The 15010-nt window shown below is 51.9% G+C and overlaps 2 protein-coding genes across 3 annotated transcripts; one reads left to right on the plus strand and one right to left on the minus strand.

Annotated features, from left to right (window-relative positions):
- Positions 1 to 43: 43 nt before the first annotated feature.
- On the minus strand, positions 44 to 4031 carry LOC130513713 (LYR motif-containing protein 4B). The gene is made up of 3 exons (XM_057012664.1): positions 3872 to 4031; positions 2093 to 2213; positions 44 to 363 (listed from the first exon to the last, which is right to left on the minus strand). Exons 1-3 carry the CDS (start codon positions 3967 to 3969, stop codon positions 316 to 318), a joined length of 267 nt encoding a protein of 88 aa, XP_056868644.1. The 5' UTR covers positions 3970 to 4031; the 3' UTR covers positions 44 to 315.
- Positions 4032 to 4092: 61 nt separating this feature from the next.
- On the plus strand, positions 4093 to 13446 carry fars2 (phenylalanyl-tRNA synthetase 2, mitochondrial). 2 transcript variants are annotated; one of them, XM_057012659.1, is made up of 11 exons: positions 4093 to 4220; positions 5148 to 5258; positions 5600 to 5886; positions 6452 to 6535; positions 6623 to 6682; positions 6755 to 6923; positions 7023 to 7185; positions 7254 to 7385; positions 11872 to 12032; positions 12460 to 12617; positions 13246 to 13446. In XM_057012659.1, exons 3-11 carry the CDS (start codon positions 5618 to 5620, stop codon positions 13382 to 13384), a joined length of 1335 nt encoding a protein of 444 aa, XP_056868639.1. In that variant the 5' UTR covers positions 4093 to 4220; positions 5148 to 5258; positions 5600 to 5617; the 3' UTR covers positions 13385 to 13446. The 2 variants fall into 2 exon arrangements, with proteins under 2 accessions (XP_056868639.1, XP_056868638.1); XM_057012658.1 differs by having other exon boundaries at positions 4095 to 4220; positions 5597 to 5886.
- Positions 13447 to 15010: the final 1564 nt, after the last annotated feature.

Genomic DNA, 15010 nt, shown 5'->3' on the forward strand with positions numbered 1-15010 from the left:
TCTTCTGGCTGTTGTATTTGAATGCATGAACACACAATTACAGTTGAACGATTGATGCATTTTTAATGTCTCCACAGTCAGCTGCTGTCACAGCTGATCACATTTGATGTTCACGGCAGGGGAATGTTATTGTTATATATTTATCATTATTCTATTTTTATACTATTATATCAGTTCTAAGTAGAAAATAACCTTTGATTGATCTCCAAACTGAAATCAGTGATGACAGAAATGTGATCGATCCATCCTGAAAGAGTCAAGAAAACTCTTAAAATGCGACGCACTCTGTGATGATGTCACATCCTGTTAGTCCGTTTATCCAACCACTGTCTTCTGGGACGCAAACATCCGGCCAATGCTGACCTGAAAACACACACACACACACACACACACACACACACAACACACACACACACACACACACACACACACACACACACACACACACACACACACACCAGATTTCAGTGGACAGAAGTGTGTGTGCAGAGATCGCGTCATGTCGCCGCTGCGCCAGCAGGGGGAGACGTGCGCCTACATATTCCTCTGCACCACGCACGTGCACACGCACGAACGTGGATGCGCTCTCCTGATTGGTGGCAGAGGGGTGTGGAAGGGGGCAGTTCTCTGAGCCAATCAGCTGTCGGGGGGCACATCAGTCATGTAAGTGATTGCAGCTGTCTTTTCTCTCTCTGCACATCTGTCCGTCTCCATGCCCCGCCCCCTACATCTGGCGGACCGATCAAACGCGCCCACCTCAGCAGCAGTGCATGCTGGGAGCCCTGCCCTGGGGCGTCCAGTGCAGGGGGGGCCGGGCGAATAAGAGCATCCGACGGACACACTGCTGCAAAGAGACAAAACAATGAGCCCAGAGGAGGAGGAGGAAGTGGGAGGGGCCACGTGGCGCAGGAGAGGCCCCTCGCCACGACAGCATGTTGATTCTGAGGTTCCGGACCACTTCAGAGGACCGGACGTGGTGCAGAGCTCATTTCTAAAGCCCCGTCCCTGGTACCAGGACCGAGAGCCTGCAGACGCTCCGTATGCTACAGCTAATTAGCTTATCACAGACAGTGGTAGCTAACGGCTAAAGCGAGGCGTTTGGACTCACTTGTCTCGATTCGGACCCTGACTATCAGCTGGTCCTGACCCAACACCAGAGCTTCCATCCTGAGCCATCTCACTGGGGTCGAGACCCGTCTTCCTGTCCATCGCCGTGTCAACCACACCACAGGAAGCCTGACGGGAACCATCTGCTGGTGCTAACTCGCTCTGCCCCAGCTCAACGTGTCAGAACCAGTCCAAGTTCACCCAGCACACACACCCGTGCAATCAGAACCTCCCGCTGCCCCCAGCACCAGCCCTGAGGGGAGGGCTTCCTCTACCACCGTCTACCTGTTACTGCTGGCAACCGTGAACACCCCCCCCCCCCAGGTCCTCACAAACCAGGACCCAACCAATTGTGCCCGTGTGAAAACGACCTTGACGCAACATGACAAAGCAAATTCCTGGATAGTTGGACGAGGCTGAGCTACACTGCAGGAGAAAGGCCACACACACACACACACCACACACACACACACACACACACACACACACACACACACACACACACACACACACACACCCTCCTCACAGAAGGTCAACACAGCTCTCTGAACAAATAGCTTTACCCACAATCCTCTGCTCTCTGCCACATGCACACACTTGTGGATCTTTTATGTTTTTACTGCCAAACAGATGTGGAATAATAATAAATATCAAATGGTCCTGAATCTGTCATCAATAGTTGTTGCTCAATATCCAGCTGTGCTCCGAATAAACATCCTCCTTCCAGTTCACATGTCGAGGAGAACTGACGGGGACATCTGCCGCTCGTCAAAGTAGTAATAACACTGGTAATAAGGCCCCTCTTCACCTATTACATCCCATAATAGAGTCTGGCGGCAGACCAGCGTTTCCAACAGGAAGCTGGATAACTGTCCCTCGTGGTCACGGGGATTTCAGGAGCCAGACCAGAACGCCGTATTTCTACGGAGTGTTGGAGTGTGTGTGTGTGTATGTGTGTGTGTGTGTGTGTGTGTGTGTGTGTCACCTGTCTCTGTATCAGTGCCAGGGTCTGCTGTCCTTCTGTTATCAGTCTCTCCACTGTGGTCGGATCTCCAATCGTCCTGTTGGCCCTGAAGGCATCACGAACCCGTCGCACTGCGTAGTTCCTAAACCAGGACGAGAAATGTGAAAACGGGTGGAGGAGGGTTGTCGGTTCGAGCCCCAGTGCAGACATGATATTCAAGATTCAAGTGTATATATATATATATACTGTATATATATACATACATACATACATACATATATACTGTATATAGACAGTGTTCTGGTGGTAAGGGGGTGCCAAAACACCGTCAGAGCACTGCCCTGGTACCCTTGAGCAAGGTACCAAACCCACAAATGCTCATATAGGACCCTGCCATGAACTGGCCACTCATCCAGGGGGGTCCTGCCTTCACCCCGCCCCCCCCAACCCCCCGCGGAGCCAGAAGGGATGAAGCAGTTAAGAAGAGAGAGAGAGATGAGAAACTGTTCTGTTGTATCAGATTAAATGGTTTCTGTGACATCACTGAATTTATAATGAGCTCAACAAAGCAAAACATGTTCTTCTTCTTCTATAGAGAATAAAGCTGGGTGAGAGACTCTTAAATCCTTTCAAACTGACTGAAACATAAACAAGCCAGAAGGATTCGACGTCCTCGTTTAAAGATAATTAAAATAAACGTGTCAAAGCTTCAGCGCTCACACACAGACGGCTCAACTTAACGTTCAGAGGTAAAACACACGTGTGTGTTTTCTCTCAGGGTCAGCAGATGGAGTTTATCCAACCCACTGATGAGGAGGAAAAGAGGACGAAGATCAGGGCGAGGAGGTCAGCTTTCATCTGATCGCTCAATAATTCAAGGCTTGGCGTCAAGAAGGCGACTGGGGAACCTCTGAATACACAAGTCACCCCTCCCCCGCCTCACACACTCACACACACACACTAAATTAACCATAGTGCTGATTATCTAATCATTTTGTATTGGTTAAACCAACAGTATTTGCCAGCTATTTCATTAAAATGATATTTTCATTGCTTAGAAGTTATTCGTCTATCCATGTTCAGCCACACTCAACAGGGTCACGTGCTCATGCGGGGGTGGGAGGGCTGGAACCCGTCCCAGACAGGGTCTCCTTGGACGTGTCAAAATTCATGGAATTGGACTCTGAGAGGGAGTCGAGCCGCTGGGATGAAAGCAGACCGCCATCAGCTCTAAGCCAGAAGTACAGGACGGTCTAGTGTAAACAGAAATACATATAGGCAGCTGTCATATAGGCTTAATGATCAAAGCCCCATCAAATAATGAGCTATTCCCTGGTGCATTAGCAGCTCCTTCAAATTTCATTAAAATCCGTTCATAGCATTTCGAGTTGTTTGCTAACGAACAGACAGACATCTGTCACATTAAAGCTTGGCAAAGGGAACAAATTAAAGAAAAATTAAACGAAAATGTTACTTTTTATGACCATCTAAAGACTGAATTTTCTGCAACTGCAGCATTATGACATGATCGGCAGATTAAAGTAGAACATAACTAAGGTTTGGCGGAGACACACACACACACACACACACACAAAGCTGTAAGCAGCCATTTTTATGTCATGTATGTGTGAAACTAATATGATAGAAAGACATTAATGTGCCTGAACAGGTGCAGCAGGAACAGCGATGCCGGCTCACATAAACAACCGTCAGCTACATTAGCAACGGCACCGTTCATGGCGCTGACACGCACTGTTCGGCCCCCGCGATCACTCAGATCAATCAAACATCCGCTCTTACCTGTAGTTGTACGAAGGAAACTTCTTACTCTCCGTCAGTAACAATTTATAAAGAGAAATCACTTGTGATCTTGTGGACGCCGACATGTTGATACTCATAACAGGGTCTGCCTGAAGGACCCGAAATATGTGCGACCAAAGCGTGCCTGTGAAAAATAAAATCACTCCCCGCCTCGGCTTTAATTTTCGCGCCTAACTTTTCTATTACTATTGTAGTATTTAACACCTGTGTTTTATTATACCGAAATAGGATCAAGGTAAACTAATTTAAATGTAATATATTTTTCAGCAGTCACACAGGCACGCATCCACCCACTAAACCGTTTCTAAACACTGTTGGGTGACACAAGGTGAGTGAGCTTGTCCATTGAAACCTCCTTAAAATACTCATTAATACATTAGTACTCTCTCGGTGTAGTTTAAAATTCAAAACTCAAAAATCCCCGAGATTACAGATGAAAATACGAACACAAAAGGGCAGCATTTTGTGCGTGGTAACGTTGCTCTGGGCTAGCATGTTAGCTTGCAGCTAAGTTTGCAGCTTGAGCAGAAAGTTCGAGTTCACGCAGAAGCAGCAGCGGCTTCGAAGGTGTCCTCCTGAATGCCGACTCTTCGTTGACCAGAAACATCTCAAGAAACTGGCAGAAGCTCCACAAACAGCAAGAGAAACTGTGCATTGGCTTTATCTCATTTTTCCTTTATAAACGTACTCGTCGCCTCAGTGGTGCCATTGGCTCGCTCGTCCTGCAGGTTCTCCTGTCCCTGCATCCGAAATGGGACGGTACATGCTCCTAGTCACCAGGAGTCCAAAATCACCTAATTTTTTTATACTCATCGACATTAAAATGGTGCAGCTTTGAACTGGTACCTGTTAGGCCACCATTGTCCAATAGGTGGAGATGACGGAGAGGGATAAACCCACATGCATGTGAGTGTGTTGGTCCTCCTTCTACTGGGCCCAGCCCTGATGTGGGTCAGCACCTGAGTTACCTGCAGCTACAACAGCCCCTGTGCACCAGCCTGGGATGCACTCTGCATTATATAAAAGGCCGCAGGACACGGGCAGCCAGCAAGGGTCTTTGACCTTTTACATTTGTCCTCACCAGCAGGTAGACCTTCCCTAACATTTCTGACCAAAGCCAGATTCTTGTCAGTAAAGATCTGCTGAAACAGCCTGAGACAACAAACAAGTGAAGGAATCAGAACTTTTGGAACTGTTGAGTAGTAGGACATGTTTAATGAGCTGTAGATGAACGTTATCCTTCCTTTCTTTGAAGAATCAAAGCTGCTCGTCCTCTGATCCCGCCATGTTCAGACTGGCAGAAAAATCCTTCTGAAGCACCTGGACCCAAACCGATGGATGCAGCTGCACCGCGGGGTAGACTGAGGTAAGCCTGAGCTTGGTAGCTTCTGGAGCCCCTCCATCACCACTGGAGCCCCTCCATCACCCCTGGAGCCCCTCCATCACCACTGGGGCCCCTCCGTCACCACTGGGGCCCCTCCATCACCACTGGAGCCCCTCCATCACCACTGGAGCCCCTCCATCACCACATCACTCCCATCTAACATCTTAACTGGATTCTGGTTCCAGATTAGATTAAAACTCATCCTGTCCTCATCTAAATGTAGGCGGAGTCCAGACCAGCGCTCAGGGATTCGTTTTGTTCATTCCTGTTTGTTTTAACATGCTACAACTCATTAATGTTGGTGTGTCTCTGGTGTCCAGCAGTTTGATGGGCCAATCATCATGAGGCTCCCCAACAGGCCCCTCAGCTTGCTCCGCCCCCTCCAGACTCACCTGTACTGTGTGGCAGCGTTCCAGACCAGCAGTCGACTCCTCAGCACCACTGACCCTGCTGGTCAGGCCACCGTGGAGGTTCTTGGCCACGCCTACCAGCGTGATGACTTCACCAATGTCACACCGAAGATCCTGGCCAAGGTCGGCCGCAACCTGCACAACCAATCCCATCATCCTCTGTGGCTCATCAAGGAACGAATCAAGTCGCACTTCTACAGGTACCAGTCCGAGCTCCTCTGGCCTCCTGGTGGCGGGCTGCGGGATTTAAGTTTATTTATATAGCACATTTAGAAAGACACAGTTGTCCAAAGCAACGCATAGAATAAATAAAACGCGATAAAAACACAAATGTAGTTAAAAATGACATCAAATTTAAAAAACAGTACTAAAATAGTATTGCAAATGGCATCAAATCAGTCAGGGTCAAAGGCCATAGAGAAGGGCAGAGATGAGCTGAGCAGCTCCTAGTAACCGAGCACTTAACCACCAGTCACCAGAGACAGCAGCTAAAAGCTATCGTTAAAACCACAGATTCGCTACTATGTAGGGTTTTAAAAGCGGATTGGAAAACCTCAAGGATATGATCCTCTTCCAGAAAGCCACTGATTGGGGGTGAACTGCCTGGTGAGTGTTTATTTTAAATAAGAAGGAGTTTAGAGATTGGCCTCGAGCACTCAGGATCCAGAGCAGCTTTCTAATCCGAGGTTAAACTGCAGCCTGTTTAAAATGCTCACGGACAGACTGCTGTTAATGAATGCTGATGGGATGGTGTTGTCGTGGCAGCCTCTACACCTGCCGGGGGAACCCCCTGTTCTCTGTCCACGATAACCTGAGCCCGGTCGTCACAGTGGAGCAGAACTTCGACAGGTCGGCTTCTGAATCTGCCCGAGTGGTGAAACGGTCAAACTGAGCTGTAGGAAAACACTCCTGTATTCATCCTTCTGGGTTCCACAGTTTGCTGATCCCGCCTGATCACCCCAGCAGGAAACAGGGAGACAATTATTACCTGAACAGGTGAGTGACCCGGCTCGCCCCCCCAACGCACCTGAAGCATCGAGCGTTGCTCCAATCACCGAACTGTGGCAGGGAAACGATGCTCCGCGCTCACACCTCCGCCCACCAACGGGAGCTGGTGCGGTCCGGCCTGGACGCCTTCCTGGTGGCCGGAGACGTCTACCGGCGGGACGAGATAGACACCAGTCACTACCCGGTGTTCCACCAGATGGAGGGAGTTCGCCTCTTCTCCAACCACGAGGTACGACCCCCCCCCCCCCCCCCCCCCCAGCAGCTACCTGCCCCCCACGTGTTGGCGTCATGCAGGGAGACACTCCAGATGTTTGTGGCGTTTCCTCAGCTGTTCCAGAAGGTGCAGAACAGCGAAGATCTGTCCCTGTTTGAGGCGGGCGGGCGGCGGACGCCTCACAAACAGGAAACGCACAGCCTGGAAGCCGTCAAGCTGCTGGAGTTTGACCTGAAACACACGCTGACCCGCCTGGTCACACACCTGTTCGGAGCAGGTGAGCGCCTCCCCAGACAGGAAGTGACATCAGAGGTTCTCCGCTCATTACTGCCTCCTGTCTCTCAGCTGTGGACGTGCGGTGGGTGGACTGTCACTTCCCCTTCACTCACCCCTCCTTTGAGATGGAGGTGCGGTTCCAGGGTGACTGGATGGAGGTGCTGGGCTGTGGCGTGATGGAGCAGCAGCTGCTGAACGCTGGTCAGGTCACACACTCACGCGGTCTTTTCTCCTCTCATTGTCTCAAAGGTGATTTACTGGTTAGCTGATTGTTGCCCTGAGCCTCATTCACAGGTGGGGGGGGGGGGTGTTGCCACCCGTCAGGTGTGTAACAAACAGAAAAATCTTGCTTTTCATTCTTTTTTCCCTGTTTGATTTCCTGGCTGATCACGTGACCGTGTGTGCATGCGTAAATGTGTGTTTCTGCCCTTGACACTGCTGCAGTGTTACAGTAGACACACTTCTCTCTCCTGCCCTCCTCCCCCTCTTCATTTCCACTGCGGCAGTGTCCGTTACCATGGAGACCACTCATTCAGCTTCCCGACACCATCCCATATTCACACATACAGACGCCAACAGTTTGTGTCTGTCTCTGTAATCCCCCCCTTCATCTCTGCGCTACTTAGCCCTGTCTTCCTCTCTTCCTCAGCCCCAACTAACACACACACACACACACACACCACACACACACACACCTATATGGGAAGGAAGGAGGAGAGGAAGGACAAGAGGAGGAGGAGAGGAAGGACAAGAGGAGGGGGAGAGGAAGGACAAGAGGAGGAGGAAGGAGGGAGGTGAAGGAGGGAGGGAGGACAAGAGAGGAGGAGAGGAAGGACAAGAGGAGGAGGAAGGACAAGAGGAGGAGGAGAGGAAGGACAAGAGAAGGAGGAGAGGAAGGACAAGAGGAGGAGGAGAGGAAGGACAAGAGAAGGAGGAGAGGAAGGACAAGAGGAGGAGGAAGGACAAGAGGAGGAGGAGAGGAAGGACAGAGGAGGAGGAGAGGAAGGACAAGAGGAGGAGGAAGGAGGGAGGGAGGAAGGAGGTGAAGGGAGGAAGGAGGGAGGGAGCGCTAATAAAACAAACAACTCAACACTTAGAAACCAGGCGTATGAAAGAGTGGTTACACTCACGACAACCTCATGTTAACATCGATATTTAGGCACAAACTGATTGTGTGTCTGCGTGTGTGTGTGTGTGTGTCTGCGTGTGTGTGTCTGCGTGTGTCTGTGTGTGTCTGTGTGTGTCTGTGTGTGTCTCCCAGGGGTGTCTTGGGTCAGCAGGTAGCATATGGGACTTGGTGCTAATGACCACACCTCCTCTCCAAAACTTAATTCACACACACGCTCACACCCCACGGGACTGGAGTGTGTGTGCGTGTGTGTGTGTGTGTGTGTGTGTGTGTATGATGGGGGAAGACTCATGAAATCTGATTAAAGTCGTGTTGGCGACAATTAACATCCTTCAAAGCCACAAGCCCTGAGGGGCTGTGTGTGTGTGTGTGTGTGTGTGTGTGTGTGTGTGTGTGTGTGTGTGTGTGTGTTTGGGGGTTCAGGTGGCTGCTTTCACTCCTAATCCCCCCCCTTTGAATAAATCATGTGACCCCCCCCCCAATCTGCCGGTCTCATTAAAGCTTGTCTGTCACATGGGAGCCCCCCCCCCGTCTCGCCCCTCTCTCCCCCTCTCTCCCCCTACCCCCTTCTATCCTCTGGGGATGGGGGGGCAGCTACGCTCACACCGCTAATGCTGTTTTCAGACGTGTTAAGCCACGCCCCCTTCCTCCGACCTCTGGCCTCTCCCTTGATTAACAGCTCCATCTACCACCAGTCTGATCGTCCTCACTGCATTTTCCCCCCATTTCTGCCAGTCGGGACAGTAACTGGTGACAGCTGGTGCGCACAGACACACACACACACGCGCGCACAGACACACGCACACACACACACGCGCGCACAGACACACCACACACACACGCGCACACACACACACACACAAAGGGCAGGACAAACATTTGTTTGTGCAGTGAACCATCTCAGTCCAACCTGCCTCCTTTATAACAAGCTATGGCACACTGCCCCCCCCCCACCATCCATTACCACTGAACGAGCGGTTGGTGACAGCCGGGCCAGTAGGTGGCGATACAGTCACATATTGGTCACATGGTCGGTGTTGGCGTGACACCGTTTGCTGCTCAGGCTTAGCTGGGAGCGGCTAGCTTTCCTCCAGACCGGTTTGGTTTCATCAGGGTTGCAGTTGGATCAGATTTGGACGTGTTGGACGTGGTGGACGTGTTGGACATGGACGTGTTGGACGTGGACGTGTTGGACGAGGCCTGCAGCTTCGCTGGGCTTTGCAGTTGTCACCACTAAAGTCGGTGCTGCCGTTAAAATTAGCAAGCTGCTAAAAATAGCTCCTGTTTCTTTGCTTTCTCTGAAGGAAACAGCCCCCCCTCCCTTTCTGCTCATCTTAGCCCCATTTGTCTGATTCAAAAAGACGTGATGTCATGTGGTCACGTGACCACCCACGCTGGAGGCCTGTTGACCGACATGTGACGGCCCGTCGGCCGCGGTGCTTTCAGGGACGCTCGGGCGGGCAGCGTTGTTTATCCAGCATTTGACTTGGACATCTCACCATTAGTCCTGGTTACCATGGTGACACGTTTGAGAATGACTGGGAACATCTTCAGGCAAAGACTGCCGTCGGTTTCTGATAGTTCTGATAGTCTGTTGTGATGTCACTTCCTGTTTGTCCCCCCCTCAACAAAGCTTCACGTTTTTGCTTTGATCATTTTAGTTCTAGAACAGCTGTAGCTAACTAGCGCAGGTTCTGTTACGCTTTCCTCACTTCTGCTGTTGAGATTCAGCAGAGGAGGAGCAGGAGAAGGTCAGGGTTGTTCCTCCCTGACAGGAACCAGAGCAGGAGCAAGCGCGAGGAGTCTGGAAACATGGCTCATGTTGGTGACCTTTAACAAAGGTCGCTGTCAGGGAGGCCACGATGAGCAGAAGGAAGAGGACATCATCATCATCACCTCATGTCTGAGGAACACCCACGGAGCTCCAGGAGGAGCAAAAGTCCTGAGGAACCATGATGGTTCCTGTTCCTGTTCATCTGACAGGTGACCGTGTTCAGAAGCTGCAGCAGCAATGGTGTCAGGAGATCTTTGACCCAGGAGGCTCCTGGGTCAGACCCAGACCCAGGAGGCTCCTGGGTCAGACCCAGACCCAGGAGGCTCCTGGTTCAGACCCAGCTCAGCAGAACGTCAGAGCTTCTCTAGCTAGCTCTTGCTGGGGCTGAGCTGGAGGAACCAGATGGACAGATGATAAAATGTGAGTCACCCTGTTGACAGAACCGGGCTGGCGTCTCTGTTCTGAACGTCCATGTGGGAGCAGAAGGACGGCGCGGTCACCAGCGTCTGAGGGTGGATTAATAATCTGTGAATCACCATCTGGTGACGTTTGAAATGTTCGGATTGGACCGAAGAACGCGGCGCTTGTGATGACGTCGCCAAAAACCAGCGAGCATCCAAAAACACCGAGTTGTGTGGGATTTGCAACCATGTGGAAGCTAATCTGGAAGAATGTGAGTGGGCCGAACTGACCTGGACACCTGCATCGGTGGCTCCGCCCACAACAGGAAGTGGAGCCACAGCTACGTTCGCCAACATGCTAACGCTAATGAACTTTGGGATCGTTTTTCCTGTAGAGCGCTAGTGTTAGCAGAGTGAGTGTGTTTGATTCTCGAAGCTTCTCGTGTCTGAAAGCTCTCAGATCCAGATGTGATTACAAAGCAGCTGTGCAGGAACGTGATTTTCCTAAGAGCTGGGATGTCTCTGGTGTGAAACCGGAGCCGCCGTGGTGCCGCGCCGGTCCAAACAGCCTCCAGTCATGAACAAAGATTATGAAAACAACATGAGCTGAAAGACTCAGCGCCTGTTATTGAGCCTCGCCGCTGAATTAGTAATGAGGACAACATAAATTATGCAGAGTGATTAGTAACCAGGCAACATGCGGCTTTACCTTTCCAGTTATAGATTAATGGAGCCGCAGGAGGGAAAACTGGGATTTGATGTCTGAAACGGACTTCCAGAGCCAACTGAAACCTGAGCTAATGGACATTAGCATGTCTGCTAAAGGATTGATTCAATAAATAATGATAGAAAGTAATGAAATTTCACCATAACAGAGGCTGCCAGATAAGAGCAGGAGCGGGTCTGAGTGGTGGGCTGATGGTCACGTGACCACGGAGAAATGTGGAGCTAATGTGTTAGCCAGAGTTAGCGGGATGAGTCCGGAGTGATGGGACGGGTCGGAGGAAAGAACCTTCCCCGTCACGTGACTTTATGAACCACGCGTGGCAGCTGCTGCCGCTCTAATGTGGCCTCATCTGCTGGTCCCGGCTCGATCCTGAACCCGATCCAAGAGCGTCTCCTGGCCAGAGACGAGCCGCCACGTTGTCATGAAATCCTTTTCTTCACTCGAAGGTCGTCAGAGGTCATTGAGGATGCAGCTCAGACACCAGCCTGGGCCTGTTTCCACCTGAGGTTCTGCTAGTTCCTGCAGACCTGTCCGCCCCTACTGGACCTCCAGTCCCTAAACCTCTCTCCCTTAACCAGTCTGGAGCTGGTCAACCAGGACACATAGTCCCGCCTCCTGCCCCAATATGACCCTGCTTCCTTTTGGGTTTTTTGCAGCTGGAGCAGGAAACAAGGTGGGCTGGGCCTTTGGTCTGGGTCTGGAGAGGTTAGCCATGGTCCTGTACAACATCCCAGACATCCGGCTCTTCTGGAGTCAAGACGAACGCTTCCTGAAGCAGTTCCAAGTTCAGGACATCCAGCAGCCCGTCAGCTTCCAGGTAAAGACCTCACACAAGGGTTGAGATGCTGGAATCAGAACCAGAGGGAGGGTGTGTGACGCTCGTCCTGCTGCTCTTATCGATGCGCTCTGGACCTCCAGGGGGACCAGGGGAGCACGGCTCATCCGCTGCCCAGGGTCAGTGGCCCTCTCCTGGGCAGGGACTCCAGGTCACTCCCCTGATCTCTCCACAGCTCCAAGATCAACAGGAAATGAGCTGTGAGGGTCCAGAGGGGGAAACACACACACACACACACACACTCTCACACACACACATACTCACACTCACACACACACACTCTCTCACACACACACACACACTGTTGAACCACAGCTGGTGAAGCTGGTGTTGAATTAATGTGCCTTGTGTGTGTGTGTGTGTGTGCGCGTGTGTGTGTGTGTGTGTGTGTGTGTGTGTGTGTGTTCAGCCTCTCAGTAAATACCCGCCGCTCCACAACGACATCTCCTTCTGGCTCCCAACCAACAGCCAGAAGTTCATAGAAAATGATTTCTACGAGCTGGTTCGGTCCATAGGAGGAGACCTGGTGGAGAAGGTGTCCCTGGTGGACAAGTTCCAGCACCCAAGGTAGGAACACACACACACACACACACACACACACACACACACACACACACACACACACACACACACGACCTCGGTGACCTTTCCCCTCCTCGTCTTCCCGTTGAAGCTGCAACACTTGGCAGCCGTCAGCTGAATTATTCAGGACGCTGTCGGAACGCTGCCATTGGAAGCTGCTGATGCTCAACAGATTCGGGTCAAACCCGATAAACCCGGATGGTCGCGGGTTCTGCTCCCGCTGCTCCCCCTGGGCCGGTTCTGGGGGGCCCGCCTTCTGGTTCCGACTCGGAAAACATCTGTGGCCGCTTTGATTGTTATGGACGTCTGAGGAAAGACGTTAGCATGAAACCAGTTTGTAGCGCGTGTAGAAGCTACAGATGGTCGTTTGTTCCATCCCCGACCCTGCACAATGTCCTCACTTCACTGGTAAAATCTGTTCTGCTCATCTCATGTAAACACACACGCTCACATATGGGTCGTGGGTGCGTTCAGACCTGGAGGAAGAGTGTGTGTTGTGTGTGTGTGTGTCACCAGGCCACAACAAACAGGCTCGCGTGTTCGTGCTTTTATTGTGAAAGGGTGAGCGGAAGTGCTGCTCGGTACCAATGATCCGAACTGTTGTCCCCGCCAGGACCGGGAGGTGGAGCCGCTGTTACCGCATCAGCTACCGTCACATGGAGCGGACGCTGACTCAGCAGGAGGCGCGGCTCGTCCACCAGCAGATCGAGCACGCCGCCGAGGCGGCGCTGGGGGTGCAGGGCCGGTACTGACCCGCCACAGAAGCCCCGCCCCCTCTGCTGTCTGTCATTAAACGCAATGTGACCATCAAAAACTGGTTTGTTGGCTCTTTATTTGTGCAAACGATGCTAACGCTAACGCTGCGGCGTCGTCACGATCGCTGTCGTCAGGTGACCTCATCTCTGTCACGTGACTAGGCTGCTAGCATTAGCCGTTATGCTAGCACTTCCAGACCTCGGGGGATTCTGGGAAGAACAAATCTGGAGGTGGAGAAGGAGCCGTTGCCATGGTGATTAATCCAGCTTGTTGGTTCCCCTCCCTGATCTCCACACCTGACCTCGGACACACACACGTACACACACACGTACACACACACACACACACACACATGTTTCCCTGTAGCTGGGTGTGATGCTAATGCTGTTAGCAACAATCATCTGAATGATGCTGGACTGTACAGATGTTCAGATGAACCAGATCGCCTTTGAGAGGGTCACAGACAGATGTTGAGACAAGATGGCCGCCACAGCTGTGTGAACCAGCTCTGGATGTTCAGCTCCTCCTCCTCCTCCTCCTCCTCCTCCTCCTGGAGGCCTGCAGAGGGACCTGTTGACAGATGTTTGCTCTTCATCAAGTAATGATCCGTATAAACGTCTTCATCCTCCTCCTCCTCCTCCTCACCTGGTGACAGACTGCTGCCTCATTAAAACATCTCCTCCTCTTCATCCTCCTCTTCATCCTCCTCTTCATCCTCCTCCTCCTCCTCCTCTTTCCTCAGACTGAAGAAGCTGAATCAGGATTAAAGATGAACAAATTGTGTTCAGAATCAATAAACTCCATCTATGAGCGATGAAGATGATACTTTAGTTCTGTGATGATCCACAGGAGACTCTTCATCATCAGACTCTTCATCATCAGACTCTTCATCATCAGACTCTTCATCATCAGACTCTTCATCAGCAGCTCTGGTCTTCAGGCTTTTCCTGACCTCACTGGGATTAGACTGCTGTCATCAGGGAGCCTCCTGGCAGGGTAGAGGAGGATCCTCCTCAGCCTCCTCTTCCTCAGCAGCCTCCTCAGCCTCCTCCTCCTCTCCTCCCCCTCCTCCTCCTCCTCAGCTCCTCCTCTTCCTCTTCCTCCGCCTCCTCAGCCTCCTCTTCCTCCCCCTCTTCTTCCTCCTCTCCTCCTCCTCCTCCTCCTCCTCCTCAGCCTCCTCTTCCTCCCCCTCCTCCTCTCCTCCTCCTCCTCCTCCTCTTCCTCTTCCTCCTCCTCCTCCTCCCCCTCCTCTTTCTCCTCCTCCTCCCCCTCCTCTTCCTCCTCTTCCTCCCCCTCTTCTTCCTCTTCCTCCCCCTCCTCCTCTTCCTCCCCCTCCTCTTCCTCCTCCTCCTCAGCCTCCTCCTCCTCTTCTTCCTCCTCCTCCTCCCCCTCCTCCTCAGCCTCCTCCTCCTCCTCAGCAGCCTCCTCTTCCTCAGCAGCCTCCTCAGCCTCCTCCTCCTCTTCTTCCTCCTCCTCCTCCTCAGCCTCCTCCTCTTCCTCTTCCTCAGCCTCCTCCTCCTCTTCCTCCTCCTCTTCCTCCCCCTCCTCTTCTTCCTCCTCCTCCCCCTCCTCTTCCTCCTCCTCCTCAGCCTCCTCCTCTCCTCCTCCTCCTCCTCCCCCTC

This window comes from Takifugu flavidus, chromosome 17 (assembly GCF_003711565.1).
Source record: "Takifugu flavidus isolate HTHZ2018 chromosome 17, ASM371156v2, whole genome shotgun sequence".
Lineage (NCBI taxonomy): Eukaryota > Metazoa > Chordata > Actinopteri > Tetraodontiformes > Tetraodontidae > Takifugu > Takifugu flavidus.

Coding starts and splice junctions, on each gene's coding strand:
- fars2 (XM_057012659.1), top strand. CDS start 5,618: ATGAGGCTCCCCAACAGGCCCCTCAGCTTGCTCCGCCCCCTCCAGACT. Junction 7,186..7,253: donor CACACACCTGTTCGGAGCAG/GTGAGCGCCTCC, acceptor CCTGTCTCTCAG/CTGTGGACGTGCGGTGGGTG. Junction 12,033..12,459: donor AGCAGCCCGTCAGCTTCCAG/GTAAAGACCTCA, acceptor GTGTGTGTTCAG/CCTCTCAGTAAATACCCGCC.
- LOC130513713 (XM_057012664.1), bottom strand. CDS start 3,969: ATGAGTATCAACATGTCGGCGTCCACAAGATCACAAGTGATTTCTCTT. Junction 2,214..3,871: donor TTTCCTTCGTACAACTACAG/GTAAGAGCGGAT, acceptor GTCCTGGTTTAG/GAACTACGCAGTGCGACGGG. Junction 364..2,092: donor TGGCACTGATACAGAGACAG/GTGACACACACA, acceptor GTGTGTTTTCAG/GTCAGCATTGGCCGGATGTT.